General features: G+C 47.7%; 2 protein-coding genes across 2 annotated transcripts; one reads left to right on the top strand and one right to left on the bottom strand.

Annotated features, from left to right (window-relative positions):
• The first annotated feature begins 2,523 nt into the window (after positions 1–2,523).
• LOC120698251 (structural maintenance of chromosomes protein 4-like) lies at positions 2,524–14,373 on the top strand. Its single transcript, XM_039981785.1, has 28 exons — positions 2,524–2,882; positions 3,960–4,049; positions 5,372–5,473; positions 5,554–5,730; positions 5,944–6,074; positions 6,174–6,252; positions 6,330–6,487; positions 6,572–6,647; positions 6,792–6,920; positions 7,001–7,145; positions 7,963–8,093; positions 8,379–8,531; positions 8,654–8,843; positions 9,527–9,666; positions 9,760–9,918; positions 10,032–10,337; positions 10,435–10,611; positions 10,844–10,927; positions 11,007–11,216; positions 11,300–11,389; positions 11,633–11,754; positions 11,827–11,982; positions 12,057–12,164; positions 12,263–12,323; positions 12,738–12,872; positions 13,564–13,651; positions 13,725–13,797; positions 13,996–14,373. The coding sequence occupies exons 1-28, from the start codon at positions 2,742–2,744 to the stop codon at positions 14,117–14,119; spliced, it is 3,735 nt and encodes a 1,244-aa protein (XP_039837719.1). The 5' UTR covers positions 2,524–2,741; the 3' UTR covers positions 14,120–14,373.
• Positions 14,374–17,127: 2,754 nt separating this feature from the next.
• On the bottom strand, positions 17,128–18,643 carry LOC120698249 (protein PPLZ02-like). Its single transcript, XM_039981784.1, has one exon. The coding sequence runs from the start codon at positions 18,004–18,006 to the stop codon at positions 17,353–17,355; it is 654 nt and encodes a 217-aa protein (XP_039837718.1). The 5' UTR covers positions 18,007–18,643; the 3' UTR covers positions 17,128–17,352.
• Between the last annotated feature and the right edge of the window lie 1,476 nt (positions 18,644–20,119).

Raw genomic sequence — 20,119 nt, 5'->3', positions numbered from 1 at the left:
TTAGGGGCCTGCCTTGAGTCTCAAAAGAAGCGTCGTCTCCCACAGGTTCCGGCTCACCCTCCTCTTGCTCCAGTGTCACGGTCTCTACATGAATGCAAATGATATTTGAGAAATGAGGATGCTATGAATGCGTGCAATGATTGCTAATGACAGGAGAATGCATGCTTTAACAAGGCTAAACTATGGTATAGAGACTGGACGTAAGGTACAAAGGTGGGTGGTACATGAATGAGTGAAAGGGTGCTGATAGGTAATTGCAGACCGTCCGGGTTAGGGAAGCGGACCGTCCGGTCTGAACGGCGGACCGAGTGGCGGACCATCCGCTGGTCAGTCGCGGACCGTGTTGGGTGGAAAACATGCTCTCTGACTAAATCGCGGACCGTCCTCGTGGGTTGAGCGGACCGTCCGGTCTGAATGGCGGACCGAGTGGCGGACCGTCCGCTGGTTAGTCGCGGACCGTGTTGGGTGGAAAACATGCTCTCTGACTAAATCGCGGACCGTCCGCGTGGGTTGAGCGGACTGTCCGCCTTTCAAATCTTGAAAGGCCAAAACTCATGCAGAGGCTCTGTTGGTTTTGGTCAGGAGCTGTAGGACCGTCCGGCCATGTCGAGCGGACCGTCCGCGACACGGTCGAGGCTCACCGGCGAGTTCGCCGCCGGCGATTCCAGCCACGGGTTGGGGTGGGGTTTGTTCCTAGAGGTGCCTGGGAGTCTAGGGAGTTAACTTTGGTAACTAAATCGCACATGCATTAGGGTTTCGAAGCTCTAGGTCATCAATGGTGATTTGTGCTCTAGGTGTGTTCTTGGCTTCGAATCCTAGGGCAATGCGGATGGATCGGGGAGGGGAAACACTCACCGGCGTCGAGTGGGTCACCGGTAAGAGGAGATCGGGGTGGTGCAGCTCAGGGCGTCCTCCGGTGAGGTTCCGGCGAGGAGAAGAGGCTTCAATGGAGGAGAGGGTGAAGCTCCTCCATGGCTTGGGGTTAGAGAGAGAGAGAGAGTAGTTTGAGTGAATGGGATGAGGGAGAGAGAGCACGGGGTGCTCTGGTGGAAGAGGGGGCGTGGCTGACGTGTGGGCCCGAGGGTGGGACGTGGCGCCCAGACTCTGCGCGCGTGACACGCATCGAAGATGCGCTAGCGGACTATCCGCGAGTGAGACGCGAACTGTCCGCGGGTAGGGTGACGTGACAGTGAATTCGATGTGCCCGAGGTGAACCGTGGTCAGCCACGTGGCAAGGTCGCGGACCGTCCGCCGTATAGGGGCGGACTGCCCGCTACTACCAAAACAGTGGATTAGCCTAAGGTTTAATTCTCTCCTTAATTGCGAGCTAATTATACTTAATACTTTAAGATACACATGATGACATGTTTAACTAGTTAAATAACATAGGGCTGTTACACCATTAGGGTCATGTTCCATTACCACCCCTAACTATACTACGAACTAATTCGTATTCCACAGTCCATTTCTACATCGTTCTACCGTTGCAGCATGCAGAAAGGGAAAGCTTCGGTGAGTGTTCCAGAACCAGAACGAATGCTTATAGTCAAAACTTGCGTAATTCTAGTCTGGTTCGATTTGATTATCTTCTCTGGACGGAAAATTGATTCTGATTATCATTGATGCAGTGTATATATATAAGTACATATATTCTGGTCCGAACAAGTCGCCCTCCAACACAGCTCCACTGGTAAATGATTGTATCATCAACCAGTCATTGTTTTGCGACAAATGACGAGCAGTGCTGCAGTGGGCTGGCCTTTGGGTATGACGAAGGAGCTTAAACAAGAACACGACTTGGGTGTTATTGGTGACACACTCATTATGAGCTGGATGCACTTCTCTCTGCCGGCTCATCCGGTCATTTGTTTTGCTGGCATGTGGCTTACGCGCGTGCGGCTTGTTTAGTGAGTAGCTAATGGCAGTTAGATCGGAATACTTGTTTTTTTTAGGAAGAGCTTGGAATACTTGTATACTGCACAGTCGCTGCGCATATTTTTTCGGCAAATATTAAGAGTCGACAGTCAAATCATCACATAAAGTCCAATAACTATCTTTTGTTTCGAAATATATTTTTTGTTTTCCAACAAAATTTTTATATTGATGGAACAATTAAAAAATTATTCTGAAATAAATATTTTTTTATTTTATAACGAATTTGACTGGATTACACAAGTAGCCCAATAGCGTCCCTTTTTTTTCCATCTCCTGTAAAACATACTACAAAGAGCCCATGGGCCGTAAGAAGTTTTGGTCCGTAAGCCCATCACATGCAGCAGTTGATGCGCGGCCCGGACCAGAGCATACCACACCCCAAATATGGGCCACACATAAGCCCAAACTAAAACTAGCCCAACTTCACTCAAGCCCAGCCCAACTTGATATCCTCCAGTTTTTATTTGGGTCTGACAGACTGACACCTTTGAATTCCGCAGCGAGCCGAGCCGCCGAGGACGGAACGGAATTACGCGGAATTCTCGCACCGTTTCAATTTCCCTCCCAAACTTCCCCCAGATATCCAAATCCGCGCCCCCTCGCAGCCACTTCAACTTTCCCCGCACCGCCCCGGCCGTGCCCTCTTCTTCGCCGCCTCGGTTCCGCCTCCGCGCTCGCCGAGGGAGAGCGGCGGAGCGTTGGGCGGGCGCCGACAGCTGGGCGGGTGACCTCGGACCTCGCTGCTGGCCCGCGGCGGCGGGCGGCGCTCGGGAACCTCCCTCGCCGCTGCATTTTCGAACAGCGAGATGGCCATGGAGATCTCCCCGCCGCAGTCGCCGGCGCGGACGCCGGGTAGGGCGGCGAGGCCGCGGCTGTTCATCAAGGAGATGGTCCTCCGCAACTTCAAGTCCTACGCCGGAGAGCAGCGCATCGGCCCTTTCCACAAGGTATGTCTCTCGCTCCCACGGCATATTTTATTTTAGATTTGGAAAATATAGGAGCAAACTTTGTATCGCTGTAATAAATTTACACCAATCTGTGCATATGGAGACCTAAGTTACTTGTGCCCTATCTGTTATAGATTCAGTTTGCTGTCCTGCTCCCATGCCAATTTATGTCATTGTTTTCAAATAAATTATAACATGGTAGTTGCTTATGGTTGCTGAATGGTGATCAACCGGCGAATCCCAGAAATCTCTGTCAAATATCTGTAGCTAGGATCAGTTTACGTGTGTGTTTGCGTGTGTGGCTTCAATTCCAAACCCTAGTGTACTGCTGACAGTGTTGCCACTCTATCAAACTCTGTTTTACTTGTATTATTTTTTTACCACTAATCACATTTTATTGTTTACTCATATTATTTTTCTACCACTAAAATAGCATCTGTACGTGATGGAGAGTTTTAATCTTGTTACTATTAATCCTGTATCTGAGAAAGTCTATTTTAAGTTGTTATGACCAAACTCATGGTTTTGCTTTCACTTAGTGCCTTTACCTTTTGAAAGCTACGACGCTCAACTTAGCAATGTATCCTTAGTCCCTGCACAAAACTATAACAGTGCATATAAAAATCCTAAAATTGCAAACAGGATCTAAATGTAGGTTCACTAAAAAAACTTTTTCTGAGACATAATATTTTGGTTCTCAATCTTAATATGATTGGGTCCCTGATCATGTCCACTAGTGAGAAGTTCTAGACTTTGGGTCGGGCCATTTGATTCTTTTAGACAAACATGTAAGTAAAATATTTCTAGGGTGTGTTTGTAAGGCTCCTTTCTTCAATTAATGCAATGAATACACAGCTCTCCTGTGTGTTCGAGGGAAAAAACACAATAGAAACAGTTGTATAGTCAAACCACAAACTACCAGTAGCTCTTCCAGATACAAAAATTGTTTGCTAGCATCATGGATTAGTGCTCACGTTCAATAGGATCAACATTATTCCTTTTCTTCGTCGAAGTTTGCTTATTAAACAGTGATTAGAGACATAACCAACTGAAGATAATTTCTTTTCTTGGTTGCAGAGCTTCTCAGCTGTTGTTGGGCCCAATGGCAGTGGAAAGAGTAATGTCATTGATGCAATGCTCTTTGTGTTTGGGAAGCGTGCAAAGCAGGTTGGCGTTGTTGCTTGATGTTGACCTTTTATTTTATTTGATGGTTACCACTACTGTAGGAGAGAATAATGCTTGTATTCCTCCAACCCTAGAAGGGTGGGTATATATAATACCTATACATGGGCCTCTAGATGGGCCTCTATACACATGGGCTCAATATACTTCAACACCCCCCCCCCCCCGCGCAGTCTGAACTACCGGCGCAGCGGTGTTCAAGACTGGACAACAAGAAAACTAACACCCCCCCGCAGTCTGAACTACCGACGCAGCGGTGTTCAAGACTGGACAAGAAGAGAGTACAAATAGAGTACAAAGGGCAAATACCCCCCGCAGCCACAACTAGCCACCGGCTACGTTGAGGCTGGATCGAAACTCCGAGAAAGTCGAGGAGGGCAGCCCCTTGGTGAAGATGTCAGCAAACTGGGAGGTAGTCGGAACATGGAGTACCCGAACATCGCCGATTGCGACTCTGTCGCGCACAAAGTGTAGGTCGATCTCCACGTGTTTCGTCCGCTGATGCTGGACGGGGTTGGTGGAGAGATACACGGCGCTGACGTTGTCGCAGTAGACGAGCGTGCTCTTGGCGAGCGGGCTGTGGAGCTCCGCCAAGAGCTGTCGTAGACAGGACGCCTCCGCTACGCCGTTAGCAACAGCCCTAAAACCCAGAGCCGACCCTAAAACTTAGACCACCCCCTCTAGCCACTCCGACCCTAAAACCCAGGTGTTAGAGTGGGGGAGAGGGGGGGGGGGCTTTATCACTGGACCAACAACTACATTTATTATTTATGAAGTAGATCTCACTAGCAGATTTTATGTTACTTGTTCTATGTCAACAAATTATATTGTTTGTTGCCTATCCAATTGTTGATTTGAGCATGCCAATCTAATTTACCACAGCAATTTAAAATGTTGACAGTGATATCCTGGCATTTTCTATGGGTTTGTAACTTTGTACATGAGATAAAAATTATCTTCTTAAGTATTATTCTAGAACCCAGCATGTTGATACTTCAAAAGTATTAATCCTCTGGTTGGAAAGTAGTCTGTGTTTTTGTAGTTGACACTTTAGGGTCCTTGTCTATAGAAAGTATGTTCAATGCTTTCTCATTGGCTGTTACCTGTTTTCTCTTTGAAGTTTACATAAACAGTGCAAATTTACATATTTGCTCTGCAGTTATCTAATTCATATTTAGCTATTATTATAACTTGGATTAACCTATCGTCCTATCCATTTCCTTAGTTCCAGACTACTTCCAGTTACATATTTCATTTCTGACTAGTTGACATATTTCATTCCTGACTAGTTATTCCATTAACTGCAGATGCGCTTAAACAAGGTCTCGGAGCTCATACACAATTCTTCCAATCATCAGAACCTGGATAGTGCTGGTGTTTCTGTCCATTTTCAAGAAATCATTGACCTGGTATGGTTTGAGGCTTGAATTGAGTATTCGGCATTTCTTATTTGTAGTGACATTATCCTTTTTTTTTCTGTAACAAACAGGATGATGGAAACTACAGAGCTGTAGATGGTAGCGACTTTATCATCTCAAGAGTTGCTTTCCGGGACAACACTTCTAAATACTACATAAATGACCGTGCAAGCAATTTTACTGAAGTTACTAAATTGTTGAAGGGCAAAGGAGTTGACCTTGATAATAATCGCTTCCTCATCCTCCAGGTTTTGTGTGTTTTTCACATGTACAAATGAATACCACAAAACACTTCAAGTATACTTTAGAGGTTACTGTGAGATTTGGTTTCATCACTTATCATGTGTCACATAGCATCTTTGTTTAAGTTTGCATGAATTTATTAAGCAACTATAATGCACAATTCCAATTACATTTTCTGCTTTTTATAATTGCATAACTTCTGATTGGGCACTGTACAGGGTGAGGTTGAGCAAATTTCCCTAATGAAACCAAAAGCTCAAGGTCCGCATGATGAGGGTTTTCTAGAATATCTTGAAGACATAATAGGGACGAACCAGTACGTTGAGAAAATTGAAGAAGCTAACAAGGAGTGAGTTTTGTAACAGATTATTAACGCTTCTTGTCGTAACTAGCGATTTCTATCTATTTTTCAATGTTTTAATTGCTTACTTTGTTATGAATCTATTAGACTTGAGGTGCTCAATGAAAAACGAACTGCATCAGTGCAGATGCTAAAATTGGCTGAGAAGGAAAGAGACAGTTTAGAGGTGCTGATCTGAGTGTTATTATTCACTATCTTTGTCATTTAACAGTTGAACACTGCTAATGGAGTTATTTCCTGTAGAGTGCAAAAAATGAAGCTGAAACATACATGCTGAAGGAATTTTCACTTTTGAAATGGCGAGAAAAGGCAACCAAGCTGGCTTGTGATGATGCTGAATCACGTGTTGCTCAGTGTCAAGAGAATGTGGAAGATCTGGAAAAGAATCTTGCCTCTGAAAGGTTATTTGTTACAGATGGACAGTGATTTTTCCTTTTACAGTACATGTTTTCTTAGTAAGAAACTAAGCATATATTATAATCCAGGGAGAAGATTCATCAGAATTCTCAGACTGTGAAGGAAATGGAGTCTATTTATAATAAACATGTCAAAAGGCAAGAGGTATGGTCTCAACATAGAGTTTCTGTAACCTGAACAATGATTGAATGAAGTTCATTTATTTCCTATATTTGAAGGTTAGAGAAAACATGTTATTTTTCTACACGAAGGTGCCTTTATTTTTATTTGTTCCTTTTATGTCTTTAGGACCTTGAGAATAACATGAAGTCCTGCAAGAATCAGTTTAAAGAGTTTGAGAGGAAAGATGTAAAATACAGGGAAGATTTAAAGCATCTTAAGCAGAAGATCAAGAAGCTGGAGGACAAAGTTCAAAAGGTAATACAATAGATGGTTTCAGTTATAATTAATGGAATTGAAGCAAGAAAGACTATTGTTTCACTTACATTTCAATACAGGACATGTCAAAATGTGATGAATCGACAAAAGAGATGGAGGAATCATCCAATCTCATTCCGCAGCTGGAGGGAAAGATACCGAAATTGCAGGAGCAACTTAATGAAGAAGAGAAGTTGTTAGAGCAGATAAAAGAATCCTCTCGAGGTGAAGTTAGCCTATGTTTTCCCTGCTCATTGAATTATTATGTGTGATAACTGTTAAGGGTATAATAGTCAAGGGTAGTTTAGTCTTTTCCTATTATAGGGTTTGGGTGCTCTCATGTACTATATATACCCCCACTGGGGCTGGTCAATACAATCTAACATTTCTGCCTCCATTCATTCCTAACATGGTATCACAACTAAGGTTGAAATCTCAAATCCTGTAGACACCACCGTCTTCCCCAGCACTTCCCCTAGGAGCATCGATCTGCTCCTTGGGGCTGGCATCTCCTCAAGCTCCAAATCCATTTTTTTTCCTTTGAGTCATAGCAGCAGCAGCAGCAGCAAGATCCCTTCCAGTGTCGCCCGTCACGGCGCCATCTTCGTCATAGCAGCAGCAGCATCTCGTCCAGCGCCGCCCGTCCAGCAGCATCTCCGTCCGCGCCGTGTGTGCCCGTCCACGCCGTCGTCCCCTCCGCAGCCATAGCGGGTGGATCTGCTCTTCCCGGCCGCCTGTCGTGCGGCCGCAGGCCTCCATCCGTGCGTCCGTCCACCTGTCGCGGACGTTGCCGCGGGCCCTCATCCGCGCCCTTCTGCCGTGCCCGTCGCGCGGCCGCCATCCATTCCGTTGCATTCACGTTGTATTTGAGAGGGGGTGTTAAGGGTATAATAGTCAAGGGTAGTTTTGTCTTTCCCTATTCTAGGGTTTGGGTGCTCTCATGTACTATATATAACCCCATCGGGGCTGGTTAATACAATCTAACATTTCAGCCTCCATTCATTCCTAACAATAACCAATCCTGTCCCTTTTGTAATTACAGAGGAAACTGAGAAACTCCGTGCTGAACTTACTCAAGTAAGAACTGAACTTGAACCATGGGAAAATCAAATTATTGAGCATAAGGGAAGGTTAGATGTTGCATCTGCCGAGAAAGAGTTGATGAAACAAAAGGTTAGCCTTCTATACACCCTGTACAATCTTTTTTCTAATTGGAAACAAGACGACCATTGTCAAGTCCTTAAATGAGCTTCACCTATTGTTAAGCCACTTGGCTGCCAGTTCACAGATATTGGATTCCTAATTATTTTTGCCATTCCAACCTGGACTTACCTTGTTGGAGCCCAATAAGAAGAAACAAATCTACTTAGCCTTTTAGCTTGTTTCCTTGAGTCATTAATTAGATGTGATTTTCCAGTTTTGGCTCCACTACATTTGAATTTTATCGCCTGTTTTCAGCATGATGGAGCTCAAACAGAATTAACTGATGCTCAAAACCAGATGGAAAGTATAAAAGAGAAAGTTAAAACAAAGGATGCATACATCGTGGAGCTTCAAGAGAAAATAGAGAAACACCAAGCTGAAGCATCTGAAGCTCGCAAAATTGAACAGGTAAGTCACTTCCAGCTTAATTTGAGCCATTTATTCTCTCCTGGAACCATTAAGTTTGGTCATCACTTATTTATGGTGTGTGCTGAGTCTCCTGTATGTATTGCTCGCAAATTTTATTGCAGGAATGCCAACATCAGGAGGATTCACTGATCCCTATGGAACAAGCAGCAAGACAGAAAGTTGCAGAGATGAAAACTACAAGGGATTCTGAGAAGAATCAAAGCACTGCTCTGAAAGCAATTTTGCAAGCCAAGGAATCAAATGAAATACAAGGCATTTATAGCCGACTAGGTGATCTTGGTGCGATTGATGGTAAGATGTACTCTCTCTCTCTCTCTCTCTCTCCCTCCCCCCTCCCTCCCTCTGTCTCTCTCCACAAAATAAATGATGTCCTATAGTGTGCTTCGCGTGACATCTATAGGTTTGATGACTACTATTATCAGCAAATTTGTAATAAATAATAATTTCTGTAAAATTTAAATTTTATAAGTTCTTTCCATACATGGTAAAATGTAATGTCTCGCTCTTCAATTTTGACCAATCTCTGCTTCATTTTATGAATCTGTGTGTAAAATTTGCTTATCCCTGTTTAAAACGAGACGGAATGGGCTTTTGACCCAATGCCTTGCATCCAAACGGACCCCAGTGGTGGAATGCTTTTACTCCAAGATAAATATGTTATGTATGGTTTTTGATCCACACTTCTACAGTATTCTAGATGACACTGATTTTGGTAAAAGTTTTTACAGTGCCAAGGCCAGTGCTTGTTTGTTTCTTGATATCAGTGCAGTAACCACACACTTATGTCTTTTCTTTGAATGTAGTAAGCCCACACTTATGTCTTCCGGACTTACTTAAGTCCCAATGTCAGTTTTATCATGAGTTCATAAAATCACAGCCACCAAGATCTAGGAGATAATTGTATTTCCTATAATCCGATAGTGTCATTATGTAATTGTACAGTGTCTTGATTTATTAGCAACTGTGCTCTGCAGCAAAATATGATGTGGCCATATCAACAGCAGCTCCAGCTGGGCTTAACTATATTGTTGTTGAAACAATAAATTCGGCCCAAGCTTGTATTGAGTTGCTACGCCGAAGGAACCGCCAGGAAACTGTAACTTGTTTGATCCTGGTAAGACTCAATTTCTTTTTCATTTATGTGTTATTTTGATTCAAATTTTAACATTTTGATTCATTGTTGTAATTGAACCCCTATATTTTACAGGAAAAACAAACACACCTTCTCCAAAAAATAAAAGAGAAAGTAAAAACACCTGAAGGAGTTCCACGCCTCTTTGATCTGGTAAAGGTTAAAGATGAGAAGATGAAGTTAGCTTTCTTCCATGTCTTGGGGAATACTGTTGTTGCAAATGATATTGATCAGGTTGGTCCTTGAATTTTTATAATTCTGCTATTTCACCTCAAGTAGATGCTTGTAATTGTTATTCGCTGCTATCTTTCACAACAACAGCGACAATAAATACCTGTGTTTGTCAGGCTTCACGAATTGCTTATGGTGCACAAAAGGAGTTCCGTCGGGTAGTTACCCTGGTTGGTGAAGTTTTTGAGAAGTCTGGTACCATGAGTGGTGGGGGTAAAAAGGTACAACGTGGCATGATGGGAACAGCTATCCAAGAAAGCATTTCGGAAGATGCTATTAAAAAAGCTGAAAATGAACTTAACAACCTAGTTGATAAACTCAACATGTTGCGTGAAAAAATGAATGATGCCAGAAAACACTGTCGGTCCATGGAAGAAGCTAAATCCCGTCTTGAAATGGAACTGGCAAAAGCTAAAAAGGAGGTATGCAAACGAGCAGTGTTCTGCCTGCCTTCAAGTTGGTTGTGTCTGGAGCCTTGGTCTGATTATTTTATATCATATATTTTCTCTTTTGAAATAGGTTGAGAGTATGAATGAACAGTATGTTTACAATGAAATGCGACTAGATTCCCTGAAAGCTGCTTCACAACCCAAAGCTGATGAGGTTTGCAGAATGAAGGAGCTGGATGACATCATATCTAGTGAGCAAGTTGAACTAAATAGACTCACAAAGTGTTCGAGCAAACTTAAAGATCAGGCAAGTGCCTATACATAGCTTATAGTATTATTTCTACTTCCAGACCATATTTCCCTGTCATTTGCATGAACTTTGCTCTAGTGTGATCATACACTAAATGAAGCCAACTGTCCAAGTTAGAACTTTTTTTTGAAATCTTTGATAATTTATCTACTGATATTTTTGTACTCACCTGAACTTGCTGATGGAATCTTGCTTTCCCACCTTAACTTTGTTGCCACAATTATATCAGGCTTCAGAACTCCAACAGAAAATTGAAAATGCTGGGGGGCTGGTGCTGAAGGACCAGAAGACAAAAGTTGCCAACATCCAATCTGTAAGCATGTGGTTTTCTGCTTGTATCCTTTTCCTTGTTTTGGTAGTCTGCATTTATGGTTTCATTTTCCAAATATCAGGAACTTGACAAAACAAGCTCAGAAATCAACCGGCACAAAGTTAAAATAACTTCAGGTGAGAAATTGGTGAAAAAGTTAGCCAAGACTATTGAGGAGTCCAAGATAGACACAGAAAAACTTCTTGCTGAAAAGGAGAAGATGATGTCTATTTTCAAAGAAATTGAGAAGAAAGCTTTTGTTGTTCAGGAAGAGTATAAGAAAACACAGGAGGTATTTGTTCAGTTGTATTTAGGCTGGGGTCTGAGAATGTATTTGCACTTTCTGATCACAATTTTTTTTCTTTTATCTTTTAGATGATAGACAACCATAAGGATGAGCTTGACAAAACGAAGAAAGAATACACCAAACTAAAGAAAGCACTGGATGAACTGAGAGCCTCAGAGGTATGTAATTTACACCCAGACACCCAGTCAAGTGTTAGGGTCTCAATTAATTCTGCTGTATTCACTCTGTTCGGCTGGCTGTGGCTGGTGGCTGATGCTGATTTGTTGTGAGAAAAAAGTACTGTTGACTGGCTGGTGCTGTGGTTGGTGCTGATTTGGTGTGAGAGAAACACTGTTGGCTGGTTGCAGTAGAACAGTTTGATTGTTTCTTTCAACAACCTTATTTGTTTCACCATAAAACAGGTTGATGCTGAGTACAAATTGCAAGATACAAAAAAACTTGCCAAGGAATGGGAAATGAAGGTGAAAGCATTCAGGAAAAGGCTTGATGAGATTCAGACAAATCTTGCTAAACACATGGATCAGTATGTGCAAATGCTATTGTTTTCTGTAACTTGTGACTTGTATGTTCTCTGTACTAATTTTTGCCTTTTCAGGATCCAAAAGGATGCTATTGATCCTGAGAAACTTAAAGTGACTCTAGGTGATGAGCAACTCAATGATACATGTGACATGAAAAGGGCAATGGAGATGGTGGCGTTGTTGGAAGCTCAGCTTAAAGACTTGAGCCCAAACCTGGATTCCATAGCAGAGTATGAATGCATGAGATACTGTTGACAAAACATTTTTTTATCAATGATTCCATTATTTCTCCTTGCTGAACCAGGTACCGCACAAAGGCTCACTTGTACAGTGAACGTGTTGATGAGCTAAATGCTACCACTAAGGAACGGGATGATCTTAAAAAACTGTACGATGGGTTAAGGAAGAGAAGGCATGCATTTCCCCCTTAATTTTACTTTGAGGGCCCTTAAATTTCATTAGTTATGTTTGCCGATTTGTGTCTTTTACCTGCATTGTATATTATTTCAGGTTAGATGAGTTCATGGCTGGATTCAACATAATATCTTTGAAACTGAAGGAGATGTACCAGGTACTGAATACCTATAGTGTAGCACCTGCACCTCTGTTTTACTTTATGCGCGCACATACAAGAAGGTACAGACAAAACTAATGTAATGAGATTAAGCTTTGCTCAGCCCTTTTCAATTAAATCTAACAACTTTTTCATTGTTTTTAATATTAAGGGATGGGGTGGGAAAAGAATCAAATCTTGAATTCATAATATCATTTGCCATATGTCTGAAACAACAATTCTGAACAAAAGAAATCTACACTGAGGTGATCAAAGGGGAGAGGATAAAAGAGCCTGGTGACTTCAGCAGACAATTTCGACAAGGCTGTGCTAGTTGTATTGATTTTATCTTATGGGGGTGTTGCACTTGTTGAAATGAATTTTTTGCAACAATATGGTGTCAAAATAACTCCCAACTCCTTTCACTTTCAGATGATTACTCTTGGTGGTGATGCTGAATTGGAACTTGTTGATTCCTTGGACCCATTCTCAGAAGGTGTTGTTTTCAGTGTGAGGCCTCCAAAGAAAAGCTGGAAAAATATTGCCAATCTATCTGGTGGTGAGAAGGTATTTTCAATTATTGTAGCTCTGTCAGAATGTTCTGTCTATTTTCTTATAGTGAATCACTGTCTATAAATTCCAGATACAAGCGAATAACTGCAGTCCTTGCTTTGGAGCCTAGAAACTGATAGTCCCATTCTAGGATAATGCCAACCTTAATTCTTCTAGGCAAATACTATCTACTAACATCTGTATTGGTATTTGTTAATACTTAAAATGGCAGTACCATTCTTTATATTTGAAATAACATCACGACTAAAAAATCAGTGTTTATACTTAATTATAGGAAAACTAATACTATCTGTAATGAGCTATTTATAATGTAACACATTAGGTACGGCTATGCCCAGATATAAACATCCCATTTCCGCGGACTGGTTCGCCATCACTGATAATTGCCTTGTCAACAATTATTCATGTTAGTTGCATGTTATTTTAATCTGTATGCATACTTGATTTAATGTCAAGTATAAAGGTAAATCCTTTGCATCCACCTTTTCCATTCCATCCGAAATTTTTAAGAACTAATTGACATGTAACATAGCACTGGATGTGTCAATTGGGCCATTCACTTCTACCAACCTAATAACTAAGCAGCCTGAACCTCTTTACTTCCAATTTTTGTCATGTCTATTACTTGAATTTCAAACACAATGTCTGGAGTAGTACCGTTTTTGAAGTCCCTATCGTTTTGCAGACACTTAGTTCGCTGGCCCTGGTGTTTGCCCTTCACCACTATAAACCTACCCCCTTATATGTTATGGATGAGATTGATGCTGCGTTGGGTAAATCTTTGCAACCCTTCTCTTTACCAATACTGTCTGTTATTCCGAGTGACTGATGCATTTGTCTCCGTAGACTTTAAGAATGTATCAATTGTGGGACACTATGTGAAAGATAGGACCAAAGATGCCCAGTTCATCATTATAAGGTACTTACCCACAAGCTCAGTTCTCAATTAATTTTTTTCTCTTGCAAATGTTTCACACTGCTTCTAGAAAAGTAGTTGTACAACGTTCATCTGTATCTGATACAGGTAGGCAGCACGAATGCAAGTGAAACTTACATTTGCACGATTCGCTACCGGTAGTGTTAACTCACATGTAATATCTGAAACTCTATTTTGCAGTCTGAGAAACAACATGTTTGAGCTAGCTGACAGGTTGGTTGGTATTTACAAGACAGACAATTGCACCAAGAGTATAACAATCAACCCTGGGAGCTTTGCCGAGAGCATGGAGGTACCGACGTAGTGTAGTGTGTAATGTCGTGCTATGCGAGCTTCACCTTCCAGTGCCCTCGTGGAACCGAGGTTCCTTCGGCATTGTGACAGGGCGTGCGGTTTGCGAAGTACAATGCTATGTAAAGTTATGATCCAGACTTTTCGATCGCCTGAGATGTGACTATATATGTGTATATATGTTTTCGTAAGCTCGAAACGGGATTTGGGAGTGGAATAGCTATGAGCTAAGTTGCTATCCTATTCAAGCATTTCGCTTTTCCCACAGCTCGTTTTCTCCCACGTTAGTTTGCTCCTTATATTTATGAAATCTCGACACCTGGGTTTGAGCATAGTTCAGATGATGCTCGGCTGTTTTGCTTATAATAATACTGTTTGTGAGCTGTTGCCTTGTAGCCGCGACTTTGAAACTTTAACTAAAGCCTTTGTTGTAGTATGTCTTTAAATGATCTCCAACTGGACGTGCTCATTCCATTTATACATTAGCCTGTGCCATTTACATATGTTAGATTGCAAACGGAGTGTAGGCTAGTTGGCAAGGTTTCTTGTGATGGAATTTTTCCATTTAGATTCAAGTCCTCAATTTGGCATGGGGTGCTTTTATTTTTCTAAATTTATTATAGAATTTTATAAGCGTTTATCTTTTAGTGGGAGGTGACATACCAGTTGATAGCGAGATGCATGAGGTAAATTTGTTCAATCTCAGCACCATTTTTCGGGAAAAAAAACTACGTGTCCTAACTACTTTGTGGTATTATAAAATGAAATGCGCACATTAATTGGTGGTATGGACAAAAATCCATGTAATGTCGCCTAGTTTGTCATAACTCGTGAGGATAATGGATGTATGAAGCTGCTGAAACTTGATTCCGCAAGAAGTCTCCGGCTCATGCCTTGCGCACATGTTTTGGATATTGATTCGGAAGAAATGGTTACATCAACAGTTTTCCTTGACCCATAGTAGACCATGCATGACTAGTAGAAAAATTAAAACTTCTAGACGCCCGATTCAGACAACTGATGTTTACTAGAAGCTGCCATCATCGGTCGTGTGGTGCCTATATTTCCCGCCCGCCCCGCTCCTTACGATCGTCAAGTGACCAAGACTAGACTGATAAGTGATAATAATAGTAAAACGTCACGACACGGCGGATGGGCCAGTGGCCCAGCGGTAATGCTGAGGCGTGTGTGCGTGTGTGGTGGTGTGCATGTCTCGGTATAACACGTTTAGAGACTCTCACCCCGTTCGGCAGGCTGGAGCTGGAGTTGTGTGAGAGAAAAACACTGTTGCCTGGCTGGTGGCTGGAGGCTGGAGTTGTGTGAGAAGGAAATACTGTAGAAGTTGGAGGCTGTCCACCAGCCGAACGAGGTGTTTTTAGGCAGTTTCGTCTGCACTGAGTCCGTTCAACATAAACGGCCATAAATCTTACATATGACTCCCCAGTGATCGTAGGTGCTTTAAAAAAACGTCACGACACGATTCAACCACAGCAGCACGCACCCAACCACGTGATCCGCCGGTTCGGCTGGAGTCCCATCACGTGACGAAGCTGCGTTCTTTTTGGAAAAAATACAAAAGCGACTCCTTTCTTTCGCGAAAGAGGACCCCAGCGGAAAGCGCGCCGCCGACGAGACGCCGAACAAGGGAAATAAAGATGATGAGAAAAACAAGAACAAGAAAAAGACGAGGAAGGCGAGATTTCTTTAGGCTCTCCGCACTCGTCGTTTTCTAAATTCACTCTCTAAATAGAATATTTTTGTCCGCTCATCGAGATTCTATTCTCGTCGTTCTCTAAATTCACTCTCTAAATAGAATATTTTTGTCCGCTCATCGAGATTCTATTCTCTATATCCAGTTTCGTTGCACCCGTTCACTCTCTATATCTCTACTCTATATCAACTACCAACACGGGACCCACTTGTCAAGATTATTTTATTTTTTTCCTTTCCCCTTCTTCCTCTCTCTCTCCCCTTCCGTCCCTCCACTCCCCGCCTATCTCCCCCACCTGCTCCTTTCCCGCGCCCCTCCTCCCTCCCCCTGCCCCCTCCCCGCGCCGACCATGGGCGCACCCCTCCGCCCTCACAGGGTCGCGCCGGACGCGGCGGAGCTCGAACTCCCTCGCGCGACCGCGGCGGAGCTCGCGAGTGGGGGCAGCCCAGCGGATCCCTTGCTCTTCGACCCCTCCACCCCAGTGGCGGTCCTCGCCTGCTCCCTGGCGCCACTCCTCCCCTGCTCTACCAGGCGGAGGCCGCGGCGGCCGGGCGCGCCGTGCGCCGGGGGCCGCGCGCCTATAGGAGCGCGCAAGCAGAGGCCGTGCGCGGGGGCGCGCGCTGCGGCGTCGAGGCGGGCCCCTGGCGGCGGGGCGGTCTCCTGCTCCGGCCCGCTGGCGAGCAGGGGCGGGAGCGCGCGGCGGCCGCCGCCCCGGCTCCCTCCGCTCACGCCGGCACCTCCTCCTTCCCCCTCTTCCCAGATCCCAGCAGTGGCGGCGGAGGCCGTGGCCGCGAGCACCGCGTGGGCACAGGGGAGCGACCCTACCCCGGCGAGCGGCCCGGCCTCCCTCGCCTCCCATGGCCGGTGAGCAGCCCGGCCTCCCTCGCCAAGCAGCCCCGACGAGGCGGGGCCATCTCCGGCGCTCCTCCTCCCCCTCCCGCTCCGGCGACCAGATCTAGGCGCCGCCGGTGGAGGGGCCACTGCGGGCGGAACGGCCGTGGTGTGCATGAGCTGCGGCGGCGGGCGGGCCGAGCAAAACGGCTGCGCGCGTGGCAAGGCGGGCCTGCTCGAGCTCGGAGGCCATGGCGGGCCTTGAGCTCGGGCCGCGGCGGCGCCCTCAAGCTGCGGCGGCGCGCACGAGGGACAGCCCCGACAGGGACGAGGGGCACGACGCCATGGAGGAGCAGCCGTGGTGGTTGGAAGAAATGGCGCGAGGTGCCGTGGCCCGCGCCACGTCGGTGCGTGCGGACAAGCGCAACCTGCGCTCGATTTGGCGAGCGGAATAGCGCCCGCAACGATACACAGAGGAGTACCACATACAAAGCCCCGCTGCGGGCAGCCTTAAATAGGTATATGTACAACCGGACCGGACCCATTGGTCTCCCCTCGCCCGCCCCTCCTTGTTGATTAGCCTCACCGATCCTTCCTAACGACCGCGTCCCACGATCCACGACCATGATCCCGCGCTTGGCACAGTACCGATCTACCTCTACTGCTAGCTCCACGCGCGTCCATGGAGACGACGACCTCCGCTGCTAGCTCCCGTTCGACGGCGGCTCGTTGAGGTCGAACGGGAGGGCCGGGGGCCCCGTCCGGAGCTCCAGCGCCGTCGACGGCTGCGCGGCGGCGACGTCCGCGGCGAGGAGGGGCTGCCACGCCGGCGGCGCCGCGGTCTGGTGCAGCACGGGCGGCGGGAAGCAGACGACGTGCGGCCAGGGGGAGGGGGACGGGCGGCCCGCGTCGAGGCCGGCGGCGAACAGCTGGCAGCGCGCCTGCAGCGGCACGCGCGGGTGGTAGGCCGGCGCGCCGTCGCGGGCGCGCCCGCAGCCACCGCCGCCGCCGAAGTTGAGCCTCGCCTTGGGGCCCCGCAGCGCGGCGGCGGCGCGGTCGTAGGCCATGGCAGCCTCGACGGGCGAGTCGTAGGTGCCGAGCCACACACGCGTCTTCCGCCACGGGTCGCGGATCTCCGCCGCGTATCGGCCCCACGGCCGCTTCCGCACCCCGCGGTAGTGCGCCTCCACGCGCTGCTGGTGGTGGTGCTGCTGCTGGTGATGGTGCTGGTCCCCTCCCCCGACGACAACGCCTCCGGCAGCAGCGAGGCCGCCCGCCCTCGCCCCACCACCGACCGCGACCCCGACCCCGACACCGCCGCCGCCGCCGCCTCCTCTCATGTCCCACTCCATCTGCATACCCACCGCCACGGTCCCTAGCACACACAGTCTTTCTCACCCACTCCGAGGTTGGCCGCGCAGCAGCAGCAGCAGCAGCTCGCTTGCTCCGTGGTCTCGGCAGCAGCACGGCAGGGGCAGCTCTTATACTGCCGGGCGGTGCCGCGGTGGCCGTGGGCGCGGTGGCTGGCTGGCCGCGGCTGCGCTTACTAATGGCCGCGCCTCGTGAAACGGGGAGGGGTAGGTCTCCGGGCCTGGGGCTGCTGCTGCGGCTGGCTTTGAGGCTGTCGCTGACCGCACCCCGCCTGGGCGCACGGCGTCATTGAATCAGCCCAGCCGCCGCGCGATTCGACGCCTTGCGGGGCCCCCGCGCCCGGCGCCGCGACTGGTCTCGCTCGTCTCGTCTCGTCTACCCCCCTCCCCTGCCTCCTGCACCTGCAGGCGCCGCGTGACGCCAGCCCTACCGCACCGAGCCAGAGCCAGGGCCCAGGAGCACGGACGGACGCCTCGTCCAGGTCGTCCTGTCACCCCCGCGCGCCGCGAGCCTGCGGCACGCGCGGCCGCACCCGCACCCGCGCGCTGGGCCCACCGGTCTGCCGGTTAGGAGCGAGCGTACGTACGGTCCTGGGCGGTGGGCGCGCTCACCTCCTGTGCTCATGCGGTGTACGTGAACGGGTGGGTGGGGTGGGGGGGGGGGGGGGGGGGGGGGGGGGGGGGTCTGACGCCGCGCACGCGCGCTCCGCTCCTCGGCGTCCGGGGAACCCGATCGTGCGCCGCATGACAGGTGGGGCTGGTCTCCGGTGCCCCGGCCTGTCAGCGGCGGGCTCCTCGCGGAGAAGCCGCGGCGGGGGGTGGCGACGTGCCGGGGCACGATTCGGCGGGGCGCGGTTCACGTGGGGGGAGGCGTGTCGTGTGCTGGGGGGCAGCACGGTTGCGGTGGGAGGGAGAGGGCGCGCGCGCCGCTCGACGGGGGCGGTCGTGGGGCCCTGGGCGGCGCCATGAAGACGGCGCCACGGGCCTATCCGCTGGGTGGGCCCCGGCCCGCGGCGGCGAGCGAGCCCGGCGGAGCCCGAGCTCGTCGTCGGGTGCCTGCTGGCTGCCCGGCGAGGGGGTGCTGGCAGCCGCGGCCGAGGCGTACAAATCTCGGGGGGGCAGGCAGAGGAGAGCATTGATAGCGGGGAGAAATTCTCAAATATTTTCGGGAACGGGCATGGCGAGACCTGCGCCGCGGCAGGAGGGAGCCGAGGAGGGAGGTGGTGTGGTGGCCTGGCCTTGGGAAGGCGCGAGGCCTTGACTGCCATCCTGCCTTCCTGGGGTGTGTTTAGTTCCAACAAAAACCCTCACAAAAACATCACTTTTCATCACATCTCCATCACATCGAAATATTAAATATAGCAAATGACCCATGTATGGAGTATTAAATGTAAATAAATAAAAAAACTAATTGCACAGTTTTGATGTACGTTGCGAGACGAATCTTTTGAGCCTAGTTAGGTCATGGTATGACAATATCTACCACAAACAAACGAAACGTGCTACAGTGTGCTACATTGTTTTTCCCTGGCGCTACAGTGAATTCCTGAGGAACTAAACACACCCCAGCTGGGGTGGGGAGGGTCAGCCGGTCAGGATGAGGAGGGCAGGCAAGGCAGCAACGGGCGGGGCCTGCCGCGCCGCGTTGGGAAGAGGCGCCGCGCCGCGCCGTTCAGCGGGTGGCGCCTATGCTGTGGCTGTGCAGCGCTACGCTACGCCTGTACGCCGGCCATGCCATGCATGCGATACGCAGCCCCGGGCCCTGCGTCGCGTGCAGTGCGGCGGGAGCAGCGACTGGTTTGGTCCGGTCCGGTCCTGTGGTACATGTGACATCGGCAGCGAAAATGGGAAATGGAGCTAAATTTCCTTGTATTCTAGCTGTTTTCGTGATGCTTTCAGTGAATTACAAAGCAAGGGGTTATTGGTCATTTACTAAGGCCCTTCATGCCTGTTTTCATTGAAAATATTAACTAAACAATGACGGGATGAGACGATGTTGGTAGCTGGACTAATGAAACGAGTCCTAATTGATCCTCGACCCTTTTAGGCTAAGAGTAGTGCAGGGTAAGAGTACTGCAGTGTCGGGTACCATGATTAGGGA

This window comes from Panicum virgatum, chromosome 3K (assembly GCF_016808335.1).
Source record: "Panicum virgatum strain AP13 chromosome 3K, P.virgatum_v5, whole genome shotgun sequence".
In the NCBI taxonomy this organism is placed as follows: Eukaryota; Viridiplantae; Streptophyta; class Magnoliopsida; order Poales; family Poaceae; genus Panicum; species Panicum virgatum.
The sequence above is the reverse complement of the archived record's forward strand: the minus strand, read 5'-3'. Positions and strand labels throughout refer to the sequence as shown.

Excerpts from the sequence above, each read along its gene's own strand:
- LOC120698249 (XM_039981784.1), bottom strand. The coding sequence starts at position 18,006 with ATGCAGATGGAGTGGGACATGAGAGGAGGCGGCGGCGGCGGCGGTGTC.
- LOC120698251 (XM_039981785.1), top strand. The coding sequence starts at position 2,742 with ATGGCCATGGAGATCTCCCCGCCGCAGTCGCCGGCGCGGACGCCGGGT. Across the intron at positions 6,253-6,329 it reads AGGAAAGAGACAGTTTAGAG|AGTGCAAAAAATGAAGCTGA; the intron begins GTGCTGATCTGA and ends TATTTCCTGTAG. Across the intron at positions 8,094-8,378 it reads AAGAGTTGATGAAACAAAAG|CATGATGGAGCTCAAACAGA; the intron begins GTTAGCCTTCTA and ends GCCTGTTTTCAG.